Below are 27462 nucleotides of genomic sequence, written 5' to 3'. Positions count from 1 at the left end.
TGGTTCTCATAACGTGGCTCAGTACTTTAAAAGATCCCGTCAGTATAATATTGGTCTATTTTATGTCATTATGATATATTTCTATTATGAATTTCAAAATACGTTGAACCACAAACGTCAAAATCATTCAATCGCGTAGTGGAATACACTATTTATGGATTCTTATAAATTCTATATAACTTTTGGACTATTTTAAATCTCGGTCTATCTCTGAAATGTATTCTTGCATACTTTTGATTTTTTTAACCCTGTATGCTAACATTGCCTATGTGAAATTTTAAAAGTGTTTGTATGCACATTGAACGACAAATATATGTGACGTATACAACTTTCTGACGTCAGACACGCACATCAATGAATGTGTTTGTGGATAGATGTTTTTGTGTTCTGTTAAATTGTTCCTTTTTTAAAATTGTTACACAATGATGACTGCTGTACCCATATTTTAACTATTTGATTTTTTGTGTCTGTTTAGTTAACGCATCATTGTAAATATTACGGAATTTGATGATTATTTGATTTTGCCATGTTATTATGGACTTTTCGATTTGATTTTCCTCTAGGTTCAGTATTTTTTGTGATTTTACTTTCTATACCATATTTTTGGACTCTGCCTTATGACTGTTGGCGGCCATTAGGATTTTTTTTTTTATTGTTTCATATTCAGAAAAGATTAATTATCATCATAACTAGCAATATGCAAAGTTTTGTGCTTCTATGTTCAAATGATAAAGTATACTATATTTTTGGACTCTGCTTCATGACTGTTGGCGACCATTTTGAAATTGACGGCCATTGTGGATTTTTTTTATGGCTCCATATCCAAAAATGTTTATAAGCATCATAACTAACACTGTGCAAAGTTTCATGCTTTTACCATAAAATGATCAGTTGTGCCAAAATATTGGACATAGCTGCTTATATATATCTAGTTTTAAGGTTTAATCTGTAGTTATAATTTCGGTGAAAAGTGATGTTCATCTTCTACTTAACCCGATTTTTAATACATTACAAACTAGTTCATCGGTGGGTTAACTTAAATGTCATCCTTTTTCAATAGCAAGATTGTGTGGACTTAATTTTATTTTACAGAGATGACCTTTCTTATGTATTACTTAGAACACCAACATAAAAACCACGCAGATTTGAATTTTGAAATTGTTGATAAATTTTTAGTTTGGATGAATTGTGAATATTTTAATGATTGATCATCAGTGCACTGATCAATCACTCGTTGTTTATTACTTACAAGGACACACAAATCAAGCACTGACATAAATACCTATTAATCTCTACTAGGTAAATTAGAAAACTTACTGTCCATGACAATACTAGGCCAGCAATATATGTACTAGCCTACCTAGTAAATATACTAGGCCTCAAAATTTCGAATTCTAATTTAGCAGGCTGTTTATTAATCAAACAATGGGTCTTTAGTTATTTTGCTAGACTGCTTGGTGAATTTACTATTCTCAATAAGTAATATTTCTACCGTTTAGTAACATAACTAGGTCATCCTAGACTTACGGCAAATTAGTGGTGAGACTAGTGATTATATTATCTTCAAGTAATTTTACAAACATTTTCAAGTAGGATGATCTCTTCCTGCTAGGAACATTACTAGCTATAAGTTCAGGTACCAGGTCATCCTTACATGGTAAATTTTGTAACCTAGTAATGCTATTGGATAAGTGACTCATTTTTTATTTTAATTTATATGCATAGTTTCATATTTGGCAGTGCAATTTCTTACAGCTATTTCTTTAATGTACCGTTACTTTGTTCATAATGTTAAATCCAGACATGTTTAATAAGGGTGCGTTTTGACTGCATGCCATAAAAGGGGCCCGATCAAGTCATGGTTCAATTGTTTACTGATAATCAACTCAATTTTCCCCATGGATGGGGCCTTAGGTCTCCTAAGCCCATTTGTGTGTGTTACCATTAAAATCAACCGGAAGCAGCTACTGTACATAACAATTTGTATTGTTTTGTGATATATCAATTGAGGAAACTGTGTGAGAATGGCAATAAAAGGAGAAAATATAGATCATACAATGACTGAAATACAAAAAGCAAAAACATCAGAAATAGGTCGCAAGATCCTTAATATGAATTGACTTCAGATATAAAGGTGTTGTATTCTGTAGTAATAATTGACCTTGAATATCAATATTGACAAAACCATTCCATTCCCCTTCTTGTTTTTTTTTGTTTTACTTTCAAACATTCTCCTGAAGTTTCCACATTTTAGGTCGGAAGGCTTTACTTTACTAATTTGTCAGTGTAATAGGTTCAGCAAACTTATTTGGAAGATAATCCTACATTATGTTATTCAAATACGATGCATAAGATCAGAACTATACAATACATTTGAGTAGACAATATAAAGTAGTTAACTTCAATTATAAAAAAAAGGTCCAACCGACAAAAAACAAATAGGAAAAATGTCCTCAATTTACCACAAAGAAACTATTAATAAGCTTACAATTATAAAGTTATTGCGACGATTTTTTTTGAAATGATCAGTTAAATAACCCATCCTGTTATTGCACGGTCCCTGTTTGAATCCCTGTTTGAATCAAGAAGCCATCTATCCATAACAAAAATGATTAAACTCTCCCTCAAATAATATTAATAAAAAAAGTATAAAGAATTCTTACTCCAAGTTTACATTCAAAACACTTAGAAATAAAAATAAAATTGTCTAGAATTAAAGTATACCTGACAGTTTATAAAGCATATTTTTTTTCAATTTCTTTTAAGCACTGTAAAATGTAGTTTAAGCAAACACATCCAATTCAGTGTTATCCCTCTAGAGCACCAGAATCTAAATACATAAGGTTGAAACATAGTACATGAGCATGACTGAACTCTTTATGTGTGAATTTTTTTATTGTTCAGTGTTCACTCAGTTGGTTGTATTTTGTTTCTAGACATATGGTCTACATGAATGTTTAATTTTCCCGCTAAATGAGCTACTCTGAATGTCAGATTGTTTTGAATTGCCATTTTCATTAGACACCATGTCTTGTAACAAAGGTGTATCAACTTGGTGAACTCATCCACGGTTTGTTCACATACTGAACGCCTGTTGTGTTGTCGTATATTTGATCAGCACATTCTGGGTTTGTATTGTTGGTATAAATGTTGTATTGTTCGAATAACAGCTCCCTATTCCAACATATGTATGTTTAGTTTCTGTTCTTGAACAGACCAAAAACCTTGAAAAATTTGATTATTCATGTGAGACTCAAACCCCGTGTTTGAAGCATCTGTTGTTATTGTGACGGTAGCCGAACACTGGTGTAATTATTTGTCCTTTTTAGTATTTTCTCTGTGAAACCACCAAGTTGTTCTGCAAATGAAATTTCTCTGGTGGAGGAGGGCCTTTTATATCTGACTATGCGGTATGGGCTTTGGTCATTGTTGAATTGTGGTACTCTATAGTTGTTAATGTCTGTATCATTTTGGTCTCTTGTGGACAGTTGTTCAATTGGCAAACATACCACATCTTCTTTTTTTATATTTCCAGAAATTAAGTAGATAACATTGGATAGGCTTCAATTAAAGCCGTACATTGGGGATCAATTCCATGCAAGACGCTATCAAACCCAACAACATTAGATAATCTATTGCCATGTTGTGTTCTACCATTAAGCTCCTCACTAACATTTATATTTCCTTAGCTAGAGAAGCTATCTCCTCCTTGAAAATGAACCCTATGTAATTGATCTCTTGTGATGGGATAAGTGAAGATTTGTGAAGATTTTCTATAAATCCAAAAAAATTAAACTGAGTGTTTCTTTTTGTCTGAAATTAGCATTTTCTCTTGAGCATTCTCTAGCAACCAATTGTGCAACTAGTTTGCTAGGCGTATGTTTTAACTTCTCAGATGAGCTGCTACTACAGAAATTATTTATATGAGCACCCGAAGTGCTTGGGAAGGACAGAAACACTGAGCTACGAATTTGTAATATTTGCCTTGTTGCTTCCTCAGATACTGGTTTCAAATTTATCATAGGGTTCCAATCGCCTGTTTTCTTGGGAACTATAAAAAAGTGTACTGTAAAAACCTTGATGTATCTCTGATTAAGGTACAAACTGTATAGCATTTTTTTCTATTAAATTTTCTACCTCTGCTAAATTAAAATGAAGATTTCTCGCATTGACAGTGTGTTTTATACCTGTTTATGTATATCATAAGTAAATATTTTTTGAGACAGAATTTTCTTATACTTAGCCAAAATGAAGATTTAACTATGCTCTTTTCAAAAATATTATAAAAATTATGGGTCACCGTGCGTGCTATTTTTTAAGCTGAGAGTCGTTGAAAATAGTCTAATTTTGGTAAGAAAAACACATTGGTATGCATAAAACAAAATCTATAAGATAGAATTTTTAAATAAATTGTGAAAAGATAGTTTTTGTAATATATTTTAAGAAAATAAAAAGAAAAAAGGGTGTCCCCGAACTTGTTTTCTTGCTACAAGTAAAATAAAAAAAATTCCCTATCAGTCCAGTATAAATTTTTTACTAGACGAGTTATCTGTTATTTGTCTGTTAAATGCAGTTTTTAGGAAATTTTGCATTCATGTGTTTGTATACATGGTAATCTACTCCTGTTTTGCAATTTTGGTTATTATCTTTCATATGATCATATAAATGTAGCCTATAGAGATAAACTGTAAACAGCAATAACGTTCAGAAAATTACAATCTACTAATAAGACAATATGTCAAAAATTGTCAATTGACCTTCCCATATCCCAGTTTGTCATCGCAACTCCACTGAAACCACAAAACAGAATTTCATGAAACTTTGTAGATAATAAGGACATACTATGTTGATGTGCGTATTGACAGGAAATAATAATTCATATTTTTTTCTTATATTTTTTTTTACACGTATTTCATTTCTCCAATGACATTGTGGGGATGTGGGGTACAGTACTTGCAACCTTAGGCGTTACTATTTCAGCGATCAGTCAGCGGTCATCGATCAGTCACCGATCAGTCAAGTTCGCGTCAAACTCACGTCAGCAATCCGTCACACTTATAGTAAAAGTAATTGACGGATCGGACTGATCGGACGGACAGTACCGATCGACCTTGATGACGGATTGAACTTTAATACGTCACATGATAAACTAACACAAATTACGGAATCTTAGTTTCGTTTAATCTAATTAAAATGGCGACTCTTGAAACTCGAACGTTCAATGATACCTTTTGTTTATTAATTATTTAGCAAAGTTTTATGAATTGAAATGAAAGAAATGTATAGATAAAACCTAAATTAAAATATCATCATTAAAGAATGGTCTTTTTCGTTTTATTTAGGTTATATATTTTCAAAACCGGCGAGTTCTAAAACGGTGTCTACATCGCGATTTTTATTTCATTATTTTCCAAACATTCTCGGGAAAAACAAAATGAAAGAATCAGTTATTGAAAAATGTAGTCTATTTTTTTTCAATATTTTAAATTTTTGTATCCTTATCATCATAAAATTCTTAAAAAAAACCTTATCATAATCACGGACTTTCTGTATTCTCGTCACAATCGAAGCATTCAAAATAACAAATTACAAAAATAACTGCTGTACTTTTTAACAAGAAATAGAAATAATTTTAAACAATGCAAACAACATTACATAATATTTTTCTGATAGTCTTTTTTTTTAATAAAAAAGATAACTACTCCTAAACAATAAAAAATACAAAAATCCAATGTTGGTAAACATTAATATATTCCTTAAAAAGAAAGAAATAAGCAGATTTATTCTTGAATAATTCACATTTTCTACAAAAAACATATGAAAATCATTTATAACCATGATAACAACTGATTGCAATTGAAATTACAATATTTTCCAATATGAGAAGACATATTTGCATTTTTGACAACACGTACAAAAAAATAATATCTCTTTCCTTAAAGTAAACATAATTTATGAAGAACAACCAATCCTGATGGACAAAAAGTAATGCAATCATTTATTTTAAGTATTTAAAGTCTCATTACATCTCAATTCTAATTAGCAGACTTGTCTCAAGATGGTAAAATAACTGATTTCAAATAAAATAGTATCATCTTTAATAAAAAGAAGAATAAGTTTGGTTATTTTAAATAATGCGAATAAAATTTTAGTATGATTTCTCTGACATTCCTTTAATTTTATGAACAAAAAAACTATTTTAAACTATAAAAAGTACAAAATCCAATGTTTGCCAATGAAATCCCCTGGTTTTATTGGTAATTAACCATACAGGGCAGAACCTTAGTGCAATTATTGTAACATTAAGGGGATTTGTTAACAACTATTATAGTGAAATAAAGTATCTGAAGTTGAAAAAAAAAATCCAATGGCGGTCATTAATTTTCAGTAAAATGAAGAAATATTTTCATTTTAAGTAACGCATACAAAAATTTAATATTTTTTTCCTTAACGTAGGCATGTTTTATGAAGAACAGCCAATCCTGATGTACAAAAAGTACTGAAATCATATGATGGTTAATAATTTGCATCAAAATAAATCAATAACTGCATTCTTATTCCACAAAAATAAAAGTTTAAGTATTTTAATTCTCATTATATCTCAATTCTACTTAGAAGACTTGTCTCAAGATGGTAAAAAATAACTGATTGCAGATAAAATAGTACAATATTTGATAAAAAGAATTTTAATTTTTGTAATTCTTAACAATGGGAACAAACTTTTAATATCATTTGTTTGACATTCTTTTAATTTCATGAAAAAACAACCTATTCGAAACTATTAAAAGTTCAAAAATCCAATGGCGGTCAACAATAACCTTTTTCGTAGAAATAAGTTCATGTTAACAGATTCATATAATACAATTATGTGTTATATGTCTCTGATGTTTATAATATTAAATACGTAAATATTAATCAACACAAACAATTTAACGCGCTAAGCATCTTATTCTGTTAAACTATTTTTACTTTTGTATTGCAACTAATTTTATTACAAATTATAACGTGTAAATTAAGGTGTCTTCGTAGAGGTCCGCTTTCATCGATTGTAAACACTGTGGAGTTCGGTTTACATAAGGATTTTAAATATATACGTATCCGTCCGATCCGTGCATAAATTTAATTTACTGATCGATCGGTGACAGTTGTCAGGGTAACTCTCACATAGGTTATTTGACTTATTTGACGGATCCTATGGGTCACCGATCACCGATCACTCATCGATCAGTCAAACATCCGTCACCGATCATTCACCGATCAGTCAAGTTCACGTCAAACAGTAACGCCTAAGGTTGCAAGTACTGTATGTGAGCGCTCTCACTAAGGTTCTTTAATTGTCTCCTGCCTTAAATTCATGGATTAGTATACATGGTAATCGTCTCCTTTTTTGCATTCATGTGTTTGTATACATGGTAGTCTTCTCCTGTTTTGCATTCATGAGTTTGTATACATGGTAATCATCTCCTGCCTTGTATGCATCACCTGCCATGCGAATCCAAAATAAGTGAAAATGTCACAATCGATGAAATTACTAATAAGACTACTATTCTGGTATATAAAAAAATATTGCCGACGCTAAAAAGTCGTTTGTGAGTAGAGACGTACAGATATCGTATCGGTCAACAGATTCGTATTGGTAACGTAATTCTGTTGGAGCACCTTTGCCCAATCATACAGTTCCTTATATATCATCAGATCATGATAAATCGTAAACTAACATTTCTGTCAAACTTTCTTGGTATGGTTCATATTCTAATATAAGAACTACTTGCTGAAAATCAATATTTTTCTTTAGATATAAATATGACACAACAACAAAGAAACAACTACTTTAAATTAGTGGCCCTCATTGTTGATGTCGCATACCTTGTTATCTCTAAGTATATTAAAGAAACGATACTCGGAACCGATAGTTTTGAAACATTTCTGACTAAGGAGAAACACACGTTGGTGCATATTTACGAAACATCTCAATGTTGCGAATGCACGATACCAAGCATCAACAAAGAGAAATTGATAACAAGGAAACAGTTACTGATACTGTATAAATCAGACAAAGGGAACCAGATTCGTGATCACAAAAGATATACCAGAGGCAAGTTGACTCAAATTTGCATTTGTGAATATTCTGCAAAAGCACACATAGATGTCAGAGTGGTTGATATCACACTAGCAAACTATATAATTCAGAAATGTGGAAAACATGAGTTAGGGATAGATAATTGGATACAACAAATTAAAGACGTGCGGAACGAAATATTCCATCTGTCAGATATACAAGAGTTAACAGATGATGAATTTAACAGAAAATGGACAACACTTGAAGGATCCATTATGGGAATAGCTAAAGTAATAAGCAGTGCATGTGCTGAAGAAACAGAGAAAAATATTATGCAAGCAAAAAAACTAACAATAATTGGCGATTATATGTTAAAGTATGAAATCGTTTGTCGAGATTACTGGAGAAGTAAATGTGCTGAATTTGAGGTAAGATTTGTTATTTCATATCTATAAAGCTTCATTGCAGTGAAAAGTAGTATGGCCGAAATAGCAACCGGAAATGAAAGCACTGTCAATCTGGAGGAGTAACATTTTGACAAATACTGTTGCATATATGTATAGGCTTTACGTTCATTCATTCGATATCTGATAGAATTAGCATTTACGGTAGGCCAACCATGAACGAATCCACTACAACATTCGCAATAAACATGATACAAATATATAACACATTTGATTTAACATAACAATGTGAAAAACAGTCAATGATCTAGGATTAAAACTAAAGCAACGACCATACTATAAACCTTTAACAAAAGTGTTCTAAACAATGTGAAGATTTTAAAAGAATGATAAAAAGGAAAACATATTTTCATAGAAAGAATTTTTTTTATTTGCTATTGAACTGGGGAGTATCTGACTCTAAATATACTGGAGTAATTTAAAGAAATCCAGATAGCATAAATACAGAATTTGTTGATACAGTGAATGAATAAATTAATAATTACAAAAATATTACTTGTTAACATGACATGACAGATGCATCATATGCGTATTTTTTTAAAAGAACGCAGTGGTCAAAACCTTGATTCATTTGAATTTGAAATGATAAACTATAGCTGTGTCGCAAACGAGGCCATTTCCCATAAATTTAATATTTCCAAGGGGCACAACTTTTTTTAAAAGGCGATCTTCCACCATTATAGAACTTGTCCGAGATATTGCTGATACTAATCTATAGTATAAACTTTATAAAAATCTGTAAGAGCGCTAACAAGACCGGACGGACACACGGACGCCCGGTATTTCCATGTCCTCCGCAACGCGTTACGCGGGGGACAAAATGGACAAAAAATTACAAAAGTTCGAGTCAACGACCATTCAAAATAGAAAGAAGTTGTTACAAGCTATAAACATACATATATCAATAGAGTATCGATTATGGAAAGAGTTATGTTGCTGTTTTATTATTTGTAGATTGAAGGGTCATATTTAAATACTTTACCAAAATGTAAAACAGTTTAGGAACAACCCGCTACATTAGTAACTATCATTCAAATGAAGAATATTTTCTGGATTAATAAATGATATTTTTAATACACATTTCGTACTTGAAATAGAACATTTTCATGAAAAATGTAGCAAATTATTTAAGGAGCACTCAGGTAATCCCACATACAAAGACATATCATTTGACAAGGATGAGATTTTAGCAAATCATAAGTCCTTCATGGCTTCAATAAACATTGCATTGAACACCAAATCGGAGGACTTACCTTGTTTGTATTGGATACCAAAGCTTCATAAAATTCCGTACAAACAACAGTATATTGTTGGCTCATCTTCATGTTTTACCAAAGAATTGTCCATTAGATTGACTAAAATTCTGTCCGCAGTGAAGGAGGGTCTTCAGAAATACTGTGAAACTGTTTACTCGGGTAGTGGTATTAACCATATGTGGATTCTTAAAAATTCTAAAAAACTTCTAGACAATTTTAAATCTCTGTCTTTTTCTGAAATTAGTTCCATCAAAACTTTTGATTTTTCAACCCTGTATACCACCATTCCCCATGTGAAATTGAAAAATCGCCTAAAAGAAATAATCCACAATGCCTTTCAACATAAAAATGGTAGCATACGCTATAAATTTATTACTTTGGGATTTCATCATGTTCATAAGGCATATTTCGTAAATAGTGACAAACAAAAAGGTAAAATATGCTACACAGACGAACAAGTGATCAGTATGCTGGAGTTTCTTATCGACAACATATTGAGTTTGGAGGTAGACTTTTCCAACAAATTGTCGGCATTCCTATTGGAACAAACTGTGTGCCTCTTCTTGCCGACCACTTCTTATTTTCATATGAATCGGAGTTCCTTCAGACACTTGTAAAAAACAAGAGAATCAAAGAAGCCAGATTATTTAATTTCACTTTCAGATATAGTGATGATGTTCTTTCCATAAACGATCCGAACTTTTCTGATTGGGTTCCATTAATATATCCCCCAGAACTAGAGATTAAAGAAACAACAGACACGGCTTCCTCCGCCTCATTTTTAGACTTATATCTCGAATTTGACTTACACAGTCATCTCAGTACCAGAATCTATGACAAACGAGACGATTTAAATTTTGAAATTATAAATTTCCCCCACCTTAGTAGCAATATACCAACTTCACCTGCATATGGGATATATATTTCCCAACTTATTCGATATTCAAGAGCTTGCAGCTCCTACTCAGACTTTGTAAAACGTCATCAGTGTTTGAGTAGAAAGTTGATGAAACAGGGGTATGTCAAAGAACGTCTCGTTATTTTTCTACAAAAGTTCATCGGAAGGTACCAAGACCTTGTTGATAAATATTCCGTATCAACTTCTCAAATAATACACGATGGTCTTGATGCATAGATTCTGCGTACTGATGTTGTTTATCCTCTTTACAACGTGTTTTATAGTTCTTTTATTTGTCTTTGTTCTATTATTAATATTACTTTTACTGTTGAATGGTTTCATGTGATATCCGTTCCACGTGGCTCGGTATTTATACATCTCGTCAATGTGTTTGTATTGGCTTTCATTTGTTTGTGGTTTGTTTTGTATTTGCGACTTTTTGTATTTCTTTTGTTCTTATAACGTGACTCTGTACTGATCCCGTCAATATAATATTGTTCTATTATATGTCATTATGATATATTTCTATTATGAATTACAATATACGTTGAACCACAAACGTTAAAATCATTCAATCGCGTAGTGGAATTAACTATTTTTGAATTCTTATAAATTCTATATATAACTTTTGGACTAGTTTAAATCTCGGTCTATTTCTTAAGTTTATTCTTACATACTTTTGATTTTTTAACCCTGTATGCTAACATTCCCAGGAAATTTTAAAATTGTTTGTACGCACATTGAACGACAAATTTATGTGACGTATACAAATTTTCTGACGTCAGACACCCAAATCAATAAATGTTTTCGTAGATAGTAGATGTTTTTGTGTTCTGTTAAATTGCTTCTTTTAAAATTGTTAAATGATGATGACTGATGTACCCATATCTTGACTATTTTATTTATTGTGTCTGTTTATTTAACGCATCAATGTAAAAATATCGGAAATTGATGAGACTGTCATTAAAGTGAGAGGGTTAGCGCTATAGAACCAGGTTTAATCCACCATTTTCTACATTTGAAAATGCCTGTACCAAGTCAGGAATATGACAGTTCTTGTCCATTCGTTTTTGATGCGTTTTGTTATTTGATTTTGCCATGTGATTATGGACTTTCCCAATTGATCTTCCTCTAAGTTCAGTATTTTTGTGATTTTACTTTTTAAAAGACGAATAGTCATAAACTGATTCACAGTTATAATCCTATGAACATTTCGAAAATTTACATTTTTCAGGCTACTAAATTTTTTAAACCCCCCCCCCCCCCAAAAAAAAAAATAATAATAAAAAAAAATATTATTTGGAATTGGATGTTTCTTTTTTTATAATGTTATTCACTTTTAGTTTTAGAGACTCAGCTAAAAAATTAGTTTTTGGCAATATCAAAAGATAACTAAATTGAGTGAGAGTTACTCTCTACGGGAATAGTTCCATATTCGGCGAGTTGTGAGTTGTCCCAAACCTGTACCACAATAACACATAAACTAATTATTTATCAGTCCAACAAAGGCATGAAAGGATATCGACTAGATGCTTTGATCTTAATTCCTCTTGCTACAGTTATATTTTGTGTATTTATATTTTCATATATTAATATCGTGTTTATGTTATCAAGAGAGCACAAAATCAAGTCATTGAAGAGAAAGCAGCTGCTTTACACCATACCATGCCTAAGCTGTTTAGTAGATCGATGGAAAAAGATTGTCAGCAAACCATGAGAAAAATACGTAAATATGCTCTATTATACATATATACAAATATCATAATGTGCTTTTTCCCCAGGATTTTAGAAGAAGCTATTGTAAATGTAATATCCATTTAATGTGAAATATTCAAAACACTATATGTTCTTAAATGTGAATATTATATGAAAAAATCCATAAAGCTTCCCTTTATTTTCCTAACTTTTCGGATATGAATAAAATCTTGCAGATTGACTGACCATTGATTATCTGGAGCCCATTGTAGTTCGTTAAGGGTTTGTGTTACTCACTTGTTAGTTTCATGTGTAGTGATTTGTGGGCTCATATTGCTTTTTGTGGTTTGCAGTGTTCTTATCGCAGTTCTGTTACGGTTTCTGATTTTTTTTCTTACGGATAATTTCTGTAACTTACTACATGCATATTCAAGAACATCATAGTAAAATCTAAACCTCATTTAATATTAAAAAATCCTAAATTGAATAAATAATAATAGTATATTCATAATCATATAAACAAAAAAATTTAGAATGGAAATGGGGAATATGTCAAAGAGACCATAGAGCAGACAACAACCGAATGCCACCAATGGGTCATCAATGCAGCGATAAATTCCCGCACTCGGAGAGGTCGGACACACACTCCATAATCTAGCATATTATAAGAGCATTAACCTGAAGCACGGGGAGGCACTCTGCTGTCTCCACACGGCACTAAACAAAAACATGAAACATAACAGAGTAAGGAAACTACAATTCTATTGTAATGAAAATATGCAAAAAAATACAAGACTTCTACAATTAGTTTTCATGGCTGTTTAGTAAAAAGAGTCACTGTTTTCAACATGTTCCATGATAGAGGGGTTAAGCATTTTTTTTCCTTTTTGTTCTTGTGTGAGAAACATAAAATTATGAGAAGGTAAACAATTTTCATTTATATTATCCGTTAGATTTTAGTTAATTTAAAAGAGAAGAAACTAATTAAAGGAGACAATTGAGAATCATTTATATCATGTATAAGGAAAACCAAATTATCTTAAATCCGATCCATTTCTTCTGAAAAGATCTAGGAATGACTGTATAGCATTGCAAAAATGGTCCGCTAGATGAAGGTGTAGCAAAGTTCTTTGAATTCGAAAATATCCCGATAAATGGAATAGGATATTGCATCGATATAAATTATTTGATTATGATCTATTTTACTTTTAGAGCAGCACTAAATACATACAAATGACATTTGATGTCTTTCGAACACTTCATAACGCGTTGTGTGCTGTTTTCGAAATTCTTCATTAGAAAATCCACTTATAATGATGTCTACTTACGATAAAAGAGACAAGTTTGGGTACCTTATTGTCTTTTTTTTCTCATTTATTTCCAATGTTGTTAATTTGATCCATTCTAACGGTGTGTATATTTCTCATCTCTTTCGCTACGCCCGCAGTGTATTGGTTTAAAGTAGATGTAATGATTTCATGCATATTCAGAACGAGAAACTACCAACAATTAATACAAGAAAGTCCTAAAAAATTGGATGAAAAAATATGACGTTCAAATAGTCCATAAACTTAGATACGATCCAAATTAAACTTTCTAATCCTTTAAATAACTTATACTAAGTTATAGCTGTTAATTTAACACGGTGGTAATATCTTTAAGATTCATCATAACCTTTTGGCTAAAATGGCCGAATTTACACCATCAATTATACTCTAAGTACAGAAAAACATGTACACCTGCGAAATTTTGAGGAATGGCTGGACCTAGATAATTAATCTTTAAATGCATATGGTTCAGAAAATTATAAACTTTTCTCGATTTTGCTATTCATTTTTTTCATTTCTGCAGAAGGTGCAAAAATTAACTAAGTTGGAAAAACGTTTGCGAAGCTGCCCTCATATAAACGATGTTGTGAGTAGTATTGATTTAATTGGACAATATATGGACAATAGACACCCGTAAACAATAGGTAATTTTAACTGTGTACATTTGTAACTGAGTGGACCATATCAAATGAAACTCGTGTGTTTGTTTATTTTGCTATATCCTGCAGACTGAAAATACAATGCACGTCAAAATCCAGGTAAGTCATTAATTTTCTAAAACATAGACTTCGTATAACTTATATATCACTGGTATTAAAGAGATAATAGTAACTGCAATTACGATTATCCCAATATGGCGACGGTAGATATAGGTAAAATCTTTACACTCATTTTTCTTAAATGTAGCATGCTTTTGTCAATAGTTACTCAGCTGCAAGGTTTATCTATACCATTACATCATATTTGAATCGTAACGGTGCACTGGAATCGTCTGAGCGCTTTGAAAATTGCCGTTGAAAAATTCGGTATGATAATCGTAACTCTATGGTATTTTTCTTCTTTGATAATCGTAATTTTCTTTATCGGATAATAGTAACTGAAACATAATAAATGTGTCTTTCAGCATTTCAATGGTATTTTGTGTGTTAAAAATGCAAATGTCAAGTTTAACGATGACATAAACGCATATAAAATAAGAAACTTACAGGTTAATATCTAGGACAAATTTACCTATATATATAGTACATTAGATAATGGCGAAAAAAAACACAATAGTAGTAATGCATGTAATACATACTTCAAAAAAAAAATTAGAAATAAAAAGAAAAAAGAAAAAAAAATACAATATAATAAGGAATAATAATGAAACAACTAGACTGAAGTGAAAGGTTGTAAAGTAGAAATTTAGAATGTTAATTGACTGCTTTAAATCTTTGTGTTATTCTGATATAAGATTGTACGGACTCAAAATGTCTTTGTTTTGCTGAAAAGAAAGGTCACCGTCACCAGCTAAAAGAAGCTCAATGGATATAGCATAACTTTCTAATTTTGAAAACAGTATTTCTCTGGCTTCGTTGTGAAGAGCGCACTGTAAGAAATAGTGTATACTATCCTCAACAGGGTGGCCACAGCTGCATGCGGGACTGGGTTTAATATTAACACGATGTAAATCTGAATTTAAAGAACTGCACATATTTCTCAAACGTGTATGAATGATATTAATTTTCTATCCCCACAACTAAAATAGGAAGGTGGCTGTATCAATTTGGACTTCATCTTTCGTTTAAAAATATTTATGTTTTGGACGTATGTATGTCGGGGGTAAGGCTATTCCATTCAAAAGTAGTGGATGGGAAAAAGGATTTTCTAGTTATGTCTAGTCTATAACCGGGTACTACATAATTATTATCGTGTCGCAAATCGTAGTTAGATACTTGACCAACAAGCGGGGGCATTAAATCACAGAGATAATCAGGGGCAGTCTCATTATGTATAGAATAGAACATATTGAGCATTCTGGATTTTCTTCTGTTCACAAGCAATTGCCAGCCAGTTTCAAAATATATAGCTTCCCGACTAGCAAACACGGGCAACCCAGTTACTAACCTCCCTGCTTCTAACTGAACATGTTCTAAATTGTCGGCTTCTTTTTGAGTACACCCTAAGTGTTTATGACAGGAGACAAATTCTACTAATTGGTTTTGAAATTCTATTTCAATATCATCTGGGGAAGTATGGCAGGAGAATATCATAGCCTTTGTCTTATTAGGGTTAAAGTTAATAAGCCAATCTTTAGACCATACTGAAATTTGTTCTAAATCGCTGTTTAAGACATCCTCTATAGTGTAAGGGTTATTGCTGGAATAAGAAAGAGATGTATCATCAGCAAACAATCGAGTTAGACTTGTCAAATTATCAGCTATGTCATTTACATAAATAAGAAATAGTAGGGGACCTAATACAGAGCCTTGCGGAACTCCTGCATTGGTATTATCAAAAGGCGAATAGGCATTTGAAACGAAAACGCTTTGTTTTCTATTTGAAATATAACTTTCAAATAAAATTGAGAAAGGAAAACCATTTATACAGATTTCCATCAATACCATACGCTTTTAGTTTTATTAAGAGGCCACTATGCCATACCCTATCAAAAGCTTTCGAGGTATCACATAATATAAGAGATGTTATACAGCGATCATCAAGTGACATGCATATCCTATAATAAATTTCTATTAGCTGGTGAACCTTTTGATATATACATGTACCTGTTAAAGATACGGAAAATGAAGCAGCTGTCGAGACAGCTATTGTGGTAAGTAGATATTTTGATTTTTTTCAAAGTTTCAATGTTGTGTGCGCGTTTAAGTCCGTTTTTGTTTGTTTTTTTTTAATGGGGGGAGGGGGAGGGGGGATTAGCTATATCCCATATCCCAAAAGTGCAATCCTTTCAATTCATTGCTCAAAATGAAAGTCACGTATACCACATTTTCATATGTCATATATATGTTTTGCCTCCAATATCACGTTTATATTAAAATTCTGCGCGAAATGAACAAAAGTTTCCGTCAATAACTTTATAACTGCATTATCGGATTAACAGTTGATACCTTTATCGGTAGATATGAGTGTTCATATTTCCCTTTTCCTTATAATTCAATAAATATAGCCGTCCATTTTTTCCCCTTTGATTCCCTTTTTTCTATTTTATACTGATATAATATATGATTTTAAAAATTTACTTCAAATGTTTTGATCAAATACCCATGTATTTTAGGACGTTTCTTTAAACAGTGTGTATGGTAAAGGATCTAAAATAGTTACAGTTTATTGTTACTATTGTTTATTGTTACTTTTGTTTATTGTTACTTTTGTTTATAGTTACTTTTGTTTTTTGTTTTTTTTTTAGCCTTACCTATACATGTAGTCTTAATACGAAGCACTTGACGGACTGAAAAAAACACACACAAATATGTATATTGATAAATTACATCAGAAGGCATAACATATACATCATCACAGTCGGATCTTGTTTAATTACAAAGATTTTTATAGATTTTACAACAAATATTGTGTGCTTCAGAAAAATACATGACAATTAGGTTAGGCTAATTTTTGTTTTCATTTAATAGAAAATAACTTATTGTATGGCAAGTATGCAAATACAAAAATTTTCCTTGTTTAGTACCTTCAATATTTGTCTCTACAATATCTTCCATGCATATGTATGCATCATACTTTTCATATACCGAGTATTTATGAATTTTTGAATTAGTTTGTTTCTAATATTGCGGAATATGCGTTATTTTATTCTCCACTTTGCAGTCATTCTTTGAATAAGTATTCCTTGTAAGACAATTTAAAGCCACATCAACTTCAATTCTTCATTTTCGGGCTTTTGGCCAAACTATAAGAGAACACAAATCCATGTTTGTCAAAGAACTCCACGTTACTTAATTTCATAATACACAAAAAATCCCAACCTTTCTCTATTCTTATATAGCATTAACTGTTTAAAGGATGTCATATTGTTATAATTCAAAATTAAATTTGTGTTGTTTATAGTTATTTTCTGAGATATCGAAATTTCAGTGACAGTCATGAAGTAGCTAAAATGCCAAAAAAATATGGTATGATTAACAACGAGACAACTTTCCACAAGAGACCAACATGACTCAGATATTAACAAAAATAGGTCACCGTACGGCCTTCAACAATGAACAAAGACCATACGGCATAGACAGCTATAAAAGGCTCCGAAATGACAATGTAAAACACTTTAGACGAGAAAACTAACGGCATTATTTATTAAAAATGTGAGTGTCAATGAGACATGCAACTCTCTATCCAAATAACAATTTATAAAAAGGTAAACCATTATAGGTCAATGTACGGCCTTCAACACGGAGCCTTGGCTCACACCGAACAACAAGCTATAAAGGGCCCCAAAATTACTAGTGTAAAAAAAACAATAGCATAACATCACAACATAGAAAAACACACGTTAAAATATCAATAAGCAGACTTAACTCAATCAAAAAACATAAATTAATACACATATGTAGCTGTTTTCCTAAGAACTGTTAATAATATATGCATAAAAAGAAATGTCATAAGATGTTGGAACGTTTCGTAAATAATTCATCGACAATACTTCATTATATGCTATTAGATATATGTTTTAAGTGTCAATATCAATAAAACACTTTCCAGTTACGATTATCTTTCCATTTTTAAATACTATAATTACGATTATCTTTTTTTCCGAGTTACGATTATCATCCCGAATTTTTCGACGGCAATTTTCAAAGCGCTTAGACTAATCCAGTGCACCTTTACGATTCAAATATGATGTACTGGTATAGATAAACCTTGCAGCTGAGTAACTATTGACAAAAGCATGCTACATTTAAGAAAAATGAGTGTAAAGATTTTACCTATATCTACCGTCGCCATATTGGGATAATCGTAATTGCAGTTACTATTATCTCTTTAATACCAGTGTATATACCGAGGTCAAGCCATGCCTAAAAACTTTCCTAGATGCATAAGTTTGTCTGTACTCATAGTACATGTTTGGGTGTAAAAACGGCCATATTGTTCAAAGACTTTAGATAAACCTTAAAAGTATTGTTTGGATATTTATCGGTATTCAAAACGATTTTGTTCTCAATAGATAAAACATAACTTAATATGTATAACTAAACAGTTATTCAAACAACTAGATTTTTTCATCGGGATGTTTATCAAGTATGTATACAAAAATAAATTGATCCGTACTGGATGATAGGTTGACTTGATTTATAATTTGTAATTGTCTTTGAACTAGATTACAGTAACTTCTAGTAGATCAATACTATGTGCGGTTTGTATTTTATTTTTAAGTATAAGTTTAAGAGACACATACATTTGTACAACACCTTGACATGATAAAAAGGCAAATAACGGTCTTCAGAACACTATATAACACTATATGGATAACTAGACTGAATACGAACTATATAAAAAAACAAGGTTGGTCTTACTTACTCTGTAAGGGTAATGATAACCTGCTTCACATGTGACACCCGTGATGTGGCACATGGTAGTTTTAGGCAGATAATCAAGCCTTTTTACCTGATTCTAACAGCGCTAAGTTGTAGTGTTACTTCACAACTGTGAAAGTACTTTTATTCATGGGGTAACAATTTTCGTGGTTTCGTGGATGACTTTACCCACGAATTAAAGAGTTTAACGAAATTAAACTACCATTGTCTAAATGAAGACATTGAAAGATACTCATATAGGTGTGACTACTAATACATGTAATATGATCTAGAGAATATATTGAATAACGCCAAATCTGAAAACACTATACTAGTAGTCACAGGGCAAACGCACTATGCACTACATCAGCATGCATGATGATACCCATTTAATCTTTTTAGAATAACCCTAACTGTTTTTAATTCTCATAAAAATATTTTTGATCGATGAAAGTCAGATTTCCTGTATTGATATGCTTTTATGATAAAGTGTCCATTTTAAATCCTCAAAATTCTCGTACATACGGGAAATAATAATTTCATGCTGGGATTAATTTTGATAAGAATTATTTCACAATTCAAGATACGTTTATAGCATTTTTTTATGTTACTGTTTTCTTAAGGTGACATGTATATGGCCTAAATAACACCTTTGATGGTCTCGAATCTGTTGATCACTTTATCATGTTTATATTGGTTTAACTAGTGTTGTCACTACGATTGACCAGTTTACCGGGTCAATGTTAACTTTGTAATTTTCTTCAATCTAGACAATATGTAACTTTCGTTTCTCAGGCTTCGATTTTTCATTTTGTTTAAGAAAACTAATTTCCAAGACTTTAAAAATCCACGAACATGTAAATATTGCTCAAACCACGAAAATTGATACCTTCGAATTAAAGTACTTTCACAGTATCTCAAGTCAGAACAAGGAAAAAGCAGTCACGAATCAGTCAGTCATGATGAATCCCATTACCTTCTGTATGTGCCTGTCTCAGGTAAGACGTATGCAATTCAGTGGTTGTCGTTTATTTCTGGCTTTCCTGTTTGTTTTGTTTTTTCTTAATTATTTAATCTTAGATGTTATACTAGTCGTCTGATCTGTTTCTTATTCCTGAATTTGACATGTTGTCTATGTGTGGATTCACAAGGCCGAATTCATAGCAGCAGACCTTTACCCTTTCGATACACTCGTACTCACTCTTATTGTAGTTCATGCAACATATCAATAATTCAATTTCAATGTATCTTTGGTTAAATATTTATGACTTTGATCATATTGACTTCTACAATTTGTATAGAAAAGAATATCTGTATTTTTTATATGGTTTAAAATTAGTCAAGTGTTATGAGTATTAGTAAGACATATACAATTCATTGATTCCGTTGTGTACTGCTTTTACCAAAAAAGGGGGGTTACAACTCATATAAAAACAAAGTATATAATCCAACATGAAGTCCCAAATAATCGTATTAATATACAATTTTGTCCAACTAGAATTTCAGTAAAATATGAACAAGTGACTCTTTCTTTTCTCTTCTTAAAACCTAAAAATAATCGAGTATTAAGACCCAACGTTATATTGCTTATTTGCAATGGACACAAAACCCAAATAAAACCTTGTTTTGTCAAGAATCAAAAGCTTGTTTTTTAGATTTGCCTTTGAACTGTTTTGATTCGAGTGTCACCGATGAATATGTAGAAAATACACGCGTATATCGTGCACAGTTATAAGCCGGGTATCTACATGATGTATGGTTATTTTTACAACCACTGTGATGATGCCACTGCTGTTGAACGTTTAGTCTCCGATGATATCACCAGACCAGTAGGAAGCCTCTTTGGTTGACAAGAATTATCATTTATTTATTTTTCATTGCTGTATTGTTTGGAAATTTCGAACGCTTAAATACCAAAACACCAACCACGTTATTATTGAATATCACAATTACCTTCTTATTTTTACAGAAATTATTGATAGTATGGTTGACAAGATAAATGTAATGGTTAACATATTTGATAGAGGGGAGAATGTGGAAATATTTGAAGATACTGAACTATTAACGGAAGGTATGCATTCAACGAAGAAGATTTTATTTCAATATTCTAAATTATGTATTATTTCGAATTAAGTGCTACACTATGAATATCAAATATCCTACTAGATTATGTCACTGTATGGTGATCTTTGTAGATCAACACGATATATAGAAAAATATTGATTAGTTTTTACTCTGATGTTTCAGAAAACAAGAGAATCCTTATACCGGTTTTCATGCAACTTGACATTCCGACTTCATGGGATAAAACAAAGGTTTTTGACGCTATAGATGAATTCAGATTAACCGGAACACCAGACATGAATATCAGAATTAAAGCTATTTCAATTGATGACCTTAACATGTATGCAGAAATAGCAAAACAGGTCCTATGTAATGTTCATCAGCTTCGTTCGGAAATTAAAAAACTTATGTCAACGATGCTATCAGAAGCGGAAATCGATACAACAGAACATGCAGAATTATATGTTAACTTAAATGTACCAGACAGATCAGGTATTTTTTTTTAATTTGGATATCCTTAATAAGAAAATTGGAATTAGTTTAAAGTACCAGTTAGACCAGGATATTGTTTTCTCTTTGAGATGGCAATCAGAAAAAATAGACAAGTTGAAAACAACTTAATTAATTGCCCTCATACTAGATTAATTTGGCTCATTATGACAGTATTAGATAATTTATCAGAAGTAATGGAATGCACTACTTATGAATTCTCTAACTTAACCCATTTTTGGTAAAAAGACTGACTACATTTTAACAATATTTCAAGAGATTAACATAGAGATAATTTCATATCTGTTCTATTTTGTTATTAAATGGTTGGAAAGGATTATAACCACACCGTTCACATTTTGATTTAGGAATCAGACAGGTTAACAACAGTTAAATATAATTTACAAGTTGATAATGTGATTGGTCCAAGAGTATATTTTATCAAAAATATTAGACATTCAATATACCAAAGATTAAGGCAATTATGTGTAAATATCTTAATTTTACTGTGTGTAATACCAGCTCGCTAATAGCCGTCACCATTACGTAGTTGGATACGAAAATCATGATAACGGTAAATACATATTATATGGGGTTCGAGTTTATTCTCGGAATGCAATTGTTTCGTGTAATTATTTTTTGCAAAATATTGTTTTAACCGTAGGGAGTATTATATATTTCATTTTTATATATATTGGTGATAATTGTTTTGGTTTTCTTTTTAACTGTCAAAGACTTATGAAGAAACAAGGAAAAATGAATTGGAAGTATGTATAACAAAATTTAAAAAAATACGTTAAGTAATTCAGAATTTGGTTAACACTTTAACTTGATTTAATAGTTAAAAGTCCATAATGGACGTAACAAAGTCTCACTTGAACTCCGATGTATTATGTAATGGCATAACCCTACAGATGCTATTCTATTTTGCAACATCAAAGAGTATTTACTCAAATAATGTAATCCACACCCAAAGTTAACAAATACTTCGAAGGTCCATACTATAATTTAAGTAAAATCACGTAAATAAGATGCATAAAATCATATTTTTTTTACCCTCATTAAACTATTCTAAACGATAGAAACATATATAAACAATTCAACGTGGCCTTTTTTACCTTCTCTAATAATTCTTTGAATATCCTGCTGTAACTCCTTTGTATAATGTCAACTAAGTATCAGCCTGTTACTGTTTTTACGTATTTTTGGTTTCCATGCTCTCAAAAGTTTGTCCCCATAGATAAAGCACCGAACACCATCTTTTTTTTTTTTTTTTTTTGGTTCTTGTTGTTGTTGAAAATCCCACTACACTAACTGTTCGATAACTTATTTGAATATTCAACATATAGTCAATTTGTCAATAGCTTAATAACAGAGAATCACGGACAAGTAGAATCGAATGAAAACAAACGTCATTTAATTTTTCATATTTTATGGACATTTAATCCTAAAAAGTTAAAAAAAAAAAAAAAAAAAAAAAAAAAAAAAACTCCGAGCAAAATTCTATTCGGAAAGTCCCTAAGCAAAGTGCAAAATAAAAAGCTCAAACATACCAAACGAATGGATAACAACTGTCATATTCCTGACTTGGTACAGGCATTTTCTTATGTAGAAAATGGTTGATTAAACCCGGTTTTATAGCTAAACCTCTCACTTGTATGACAGTCGCATACAAGTCCTAAGGGAGCGTCTGGGATGCCAGTATGAGCGTTATTCGTTGTAAAATTACAATCACGCCACATCTGTGAAGCAGTTTTGTCAAGTACGGGGTAATTAAACACGGACACGTCCATGGTCATTTGTAGATTACAACATGCGATACCTGTTTCTTTCAAGAACGATAGCCAAACTCGAAAAGATCTTAAATAAATCGATCAATATTTAACAGAATAAAACAAAAAAATAATTGCAGAAGGAAGAAAAATAAGATTTTGTTCTGTTTCGTTTAATATGTATTAATCATTGGAACTTTAAATCGGTAAACCTCCGATAATAAAAATAACATGTACCTGAAGAAAAATCTTTGCAGGAAATAATGTAATGCCAAGTAAGCGTAAAAAATGGCGATAAAGGACTCACATTTTAGCTTAAACGTTTTTAATTTTTAACAACCGTTACACACATAGAAATGTTTTCTCTCTATCTTCACATAGTAGAATAATGTAAAAGTGTTTTACTAAATAATACTTACATGTCTAGACCTTTAAAGCAAAGACGTAGACAGCTTTTGACGAATGTTTTCGTATTGTTTCGCTATGCGCTGTATCATTATGCATTAATGTGATATTGTTTCAAGACTAAGCCGTCTTCGCCCTTTCCCTCGCGAAATCGGGACGGGTTTGAACCAACTAACAAATTATGTTATAATAGTATGTACAAATATGTTTGCACTTGACATTCAGTAAACAATTAATAAAAACGTCTGTCAAAGTTAGCAATAACCCTTAATAATAATTGCAGATGACATCTTATTTGTTTTCCTTTTTATTAAAATTGATGATTATCAAGCAAATATAAAAAAGAAGATGTGGTATGAGACTGTATTTATACATGTATATTTATGAAAAACAATATTGAGGATGTTCGCTCCTTTTGTTTTTGAATTTTTGACAAATATTCGAAATCCTCTGGTTTTATCCATGTAGTGCCATTTAAAATTTTGCCCGCTAACCCCTATTTTTTCATAATGTTATTACATATAGTTTACAAAGCCATATTTGAAAATCTTATAAGATACATGATGTGTTTTCATTGTTTTTGAAAGAAAAAAGTGCAAATGTTAAATGTATAGAAAATCTAGAGACTCATGTCCCGCCAAACTTCCAATGGCTTATATATATAAAACAAGCACACGGACCCTTCATTTTTTCTGCTTTTTCAGTTCCTTCATTCATATACTATGAATTTATAACAGTCTTTTAAAAAGCTTGTTATTTTGAAAAAGAGTAGCGAACATCCTAATGGGATAAAAACATTAGTGTAACTTCACTGATATGTTCATGATATGCGAGTATATTATATCATCAGATGTTTTGTGAACACAGTCGCGATGTTTTCTTGTCGTCATTTTTTCGTCGCTAGACGCAGCGAAACTAGTAGAAAAGGTCATATTTACGATTTAGTGACAAGGTCGTTTTTGTCATTTTTAGAACAATTGAGTACACATCTTGTTCTTACGGTTCATTCCGTAGATATGATCAACAACGAGGTTCCTCGGATCTTTATTGAACCCATGCATCGATATGACATGTCGAATTAATGAACAGATACTGAACGATTTTGCGGCATAGAACTTTAAACGTTTGAAGTCGGATGGTTTGAGATATTGTCAATATAATACTTCCACTCTCTCAACATTTCTAGGTAGTTTGGTGACATTTTTAGCTCACCTGGTCCGGCGTCTGTCGTCCGTCGTCGTCCTGCGTCCGTCGTCGTTAACAAAAATCTTCTCCTCTGAAACTACTGGGCCAAATTAAACTAAACTTGGCCACAATCATCATTAAGGTAAGTGTGTCCGGTGACCTGGCCAACCAACCAAGTTGGCCGCCATGGGTAAAAATAGAACATAGGGGTAAAATGCAGTTTTTGGCTTATAACTCAAAGCATTTAGAGCTAATCTGACATGGAGTAAAATTGTTTATCAGGTCAAGATCTATCTGCCCTGAAATTTTCAGATGAATCGAACAACCCATTGTTGGGTTGCTGCCCCTGAATTGGTAATTTTAAGGAAATTTTGCTGTTTTTGGTTATCTTGAATATTATTATAAATAGAGATAAACTGTAAACAGCAATAATGTTCAGCAAAGTAAGATTTACAAATAAGGTAACATAACTGAAATGGTCAGTTGACCCCTTTAGGAGTTATTGCCCTTTATTTTTAATCATTTTTCGTAAATCTTGGTAATCTTTTACAAAAATCTTCCTGAAACTACAAGTCTAAATTAAACCAAACTTAGCCACAATCATTATAGGTGTATCTAGTTTTGAAAATGTGTCCGGTGACCCAGTCAACCAACCAAGATGGCCGCCATGGCTAAAAATAGAACATAGGGGTAAAATGCAGTTTTTGGCTTATAACTTAAAATCCAAAGCATTTAGAGCAAATCTGACATGGGATAAATTTGTTTATCGGGTCAAGATCTATCTGCCCGGAAATTTTCAGATGAATCTGACAACCCATTGTTGGGTTGCTGCCCCTAAATTGGTAATTTAAAGGAAATTTTGCTGTTTTTGGTTATTATCTTGAATATAGTTATAGGTAGAGATAAACTGTACACAGCAATAATGTCCAGGAAAGTAAGATTAACAAATAAGTCAACATGACTGAAATGGTCAGTTGACCCCTTTAGGAGTTATTGCCCTTTAAAGTCAATTTTTAATCATTTTTCGTAAATCTTAGTAATCTTTTACAAAAATCTTCTCCTCTGAAACTACAGAGCCAAATTAATCCAAACTTGGCCACAATCATCTTTTGGGTATCTAGTTTAAAAAATGTGTCCTGGACCCGGCCATCCAACCAAGATGGCGGCCACGGTTAAAAATAGAACATAGGGGTAAAATGCAGTTTTTGGCTTATAACTCAAAAACCAAAGCATTTAGAGAAAATATGAAAATTGTTTATCAGGTCAAGATCTATCTGCCCTGGAATTTCAGATGGATCGGACAACCGGTTGTTGGGTTGCTGTCCCTGAATTGGTAATTTTAAGGAAATTTTGCCTTTTTTTGTTATTATCTTGAATATAATTATAGATATAGATAAACTGTAAACAGCAATAATGTAGAACAAAGTAAGACCTAAAAATAATTCAACATTACCAAAATGGTCAATTGACCCCCTTAAGGAGTTATTGTCCTTTATATTCAATTTTTAACAATTTTCATAAAATTTGTAATTTTTTACTAACATGTTCCACTGAAACTTAACTTGGCCAAGTTCATTATAGATACAGATAATTGTAAGCAGCAAGAATGTTCAGTAAAGTAAGATGTACAAACACATCACCATCACCCAAACACAATTTTGTCATGAATCCATCTGCGTCCTTTGTTTAATATTCACATAGACCAAGTTGAGCGACACAGGCTCTTTAGAGCCTCTAGTTATGTACAGTGTATCTATTTACAGCTCCTAGAAAATTTGACATAGTTGAATGCACTGATTGTTCAATAACCATTGAATGGTTAAGTGATGTCCCAGACGAGTGCATATCGTATGAACTTGATTATCGACATCAAGGAACAAATGAGTGGTCTGTTAGAATATTATATTCTGAAGATGTATTGAAAGGGGAAGATGAACAACGCATGTATCAACTTCAAAATCTAGTACCTGAAACATATTATGAATGTAAACTGCGTTCTGTTTGTAACCATGTCAAAAGCCATTATTCGGAGTCTTTGACCAAACAGACACTGATACAAGGTAGGTAAATATTTGGATATTGCTTTTGAATTAAATGGTTGTTCAACCTGAAACAATTTTATATAACGACAACATCCGGATTTTTTAGTAATTTTTAAATTTGCTTTACGATTTTACATTGTCCTATTTACTGTTGTAAGTACTTGGAAGTTCTACGTTCTCAAACGTGTTATATTTAACCCCCATAGATAAAGCATCGAACAATGTTTTTTTTTTTTTTTTTTATTAATCCCACTACAATAACTGCTTCATAACGGAATTATTT

At 31.7% G+C, this 27462-nt stretch overlaps 1 protein-coding gene across 1 annotated transcript in view; it reads left to right on the top strand.

Moving 5' to 3' along the window:
• Nucleotides 1-27462, top strand: part of LOC139502004 (uncharacterized) — a 165999-nt gene that overhangs the window by 337 nt on the left and 138200 nt on the right. The window contains exons 2-6 of the mRNA XM_071291323.1: nt 7796-8487; nt 12292-12403; nt 21192-21293; nt 21470-21778; nt 26901-27197. Coding sequence (XP_071147424.1) covers nt 7804-8487; nt 12292-12403; nt 21192-21293; nt 21470-21778; nt 26901-27197 — 1504 coding nt within the window. The 5' untranslated portion in view covers nt 7796-7803. The remainder of the gene's footprint in view (nt 1-7795; nt 8488-12291; nt 12404-21191; nt 21294-21469; nt 21779-26900; nt 27198-27462) is intronic.

This window comes from Mytilus edulis, chromosome 13 (genome assembly GCF_963676685.1).
Source record: "Mytilus edulis chromosome 13, xbMytEdul2.2, whole genome shotgun sequence".
Classification (NCBI taxonomy): Eukaryota; Metazoa; Mollusca; class Bivalvia; order Mytilida; family Mytilidae; genus Mytilus; species Mytilus edulis.
The sequence above is the reverse complement of the archived record's forward strand: the minus strand, read 5'-3'. Positions and strand labels throughout refer to the sequence as shown.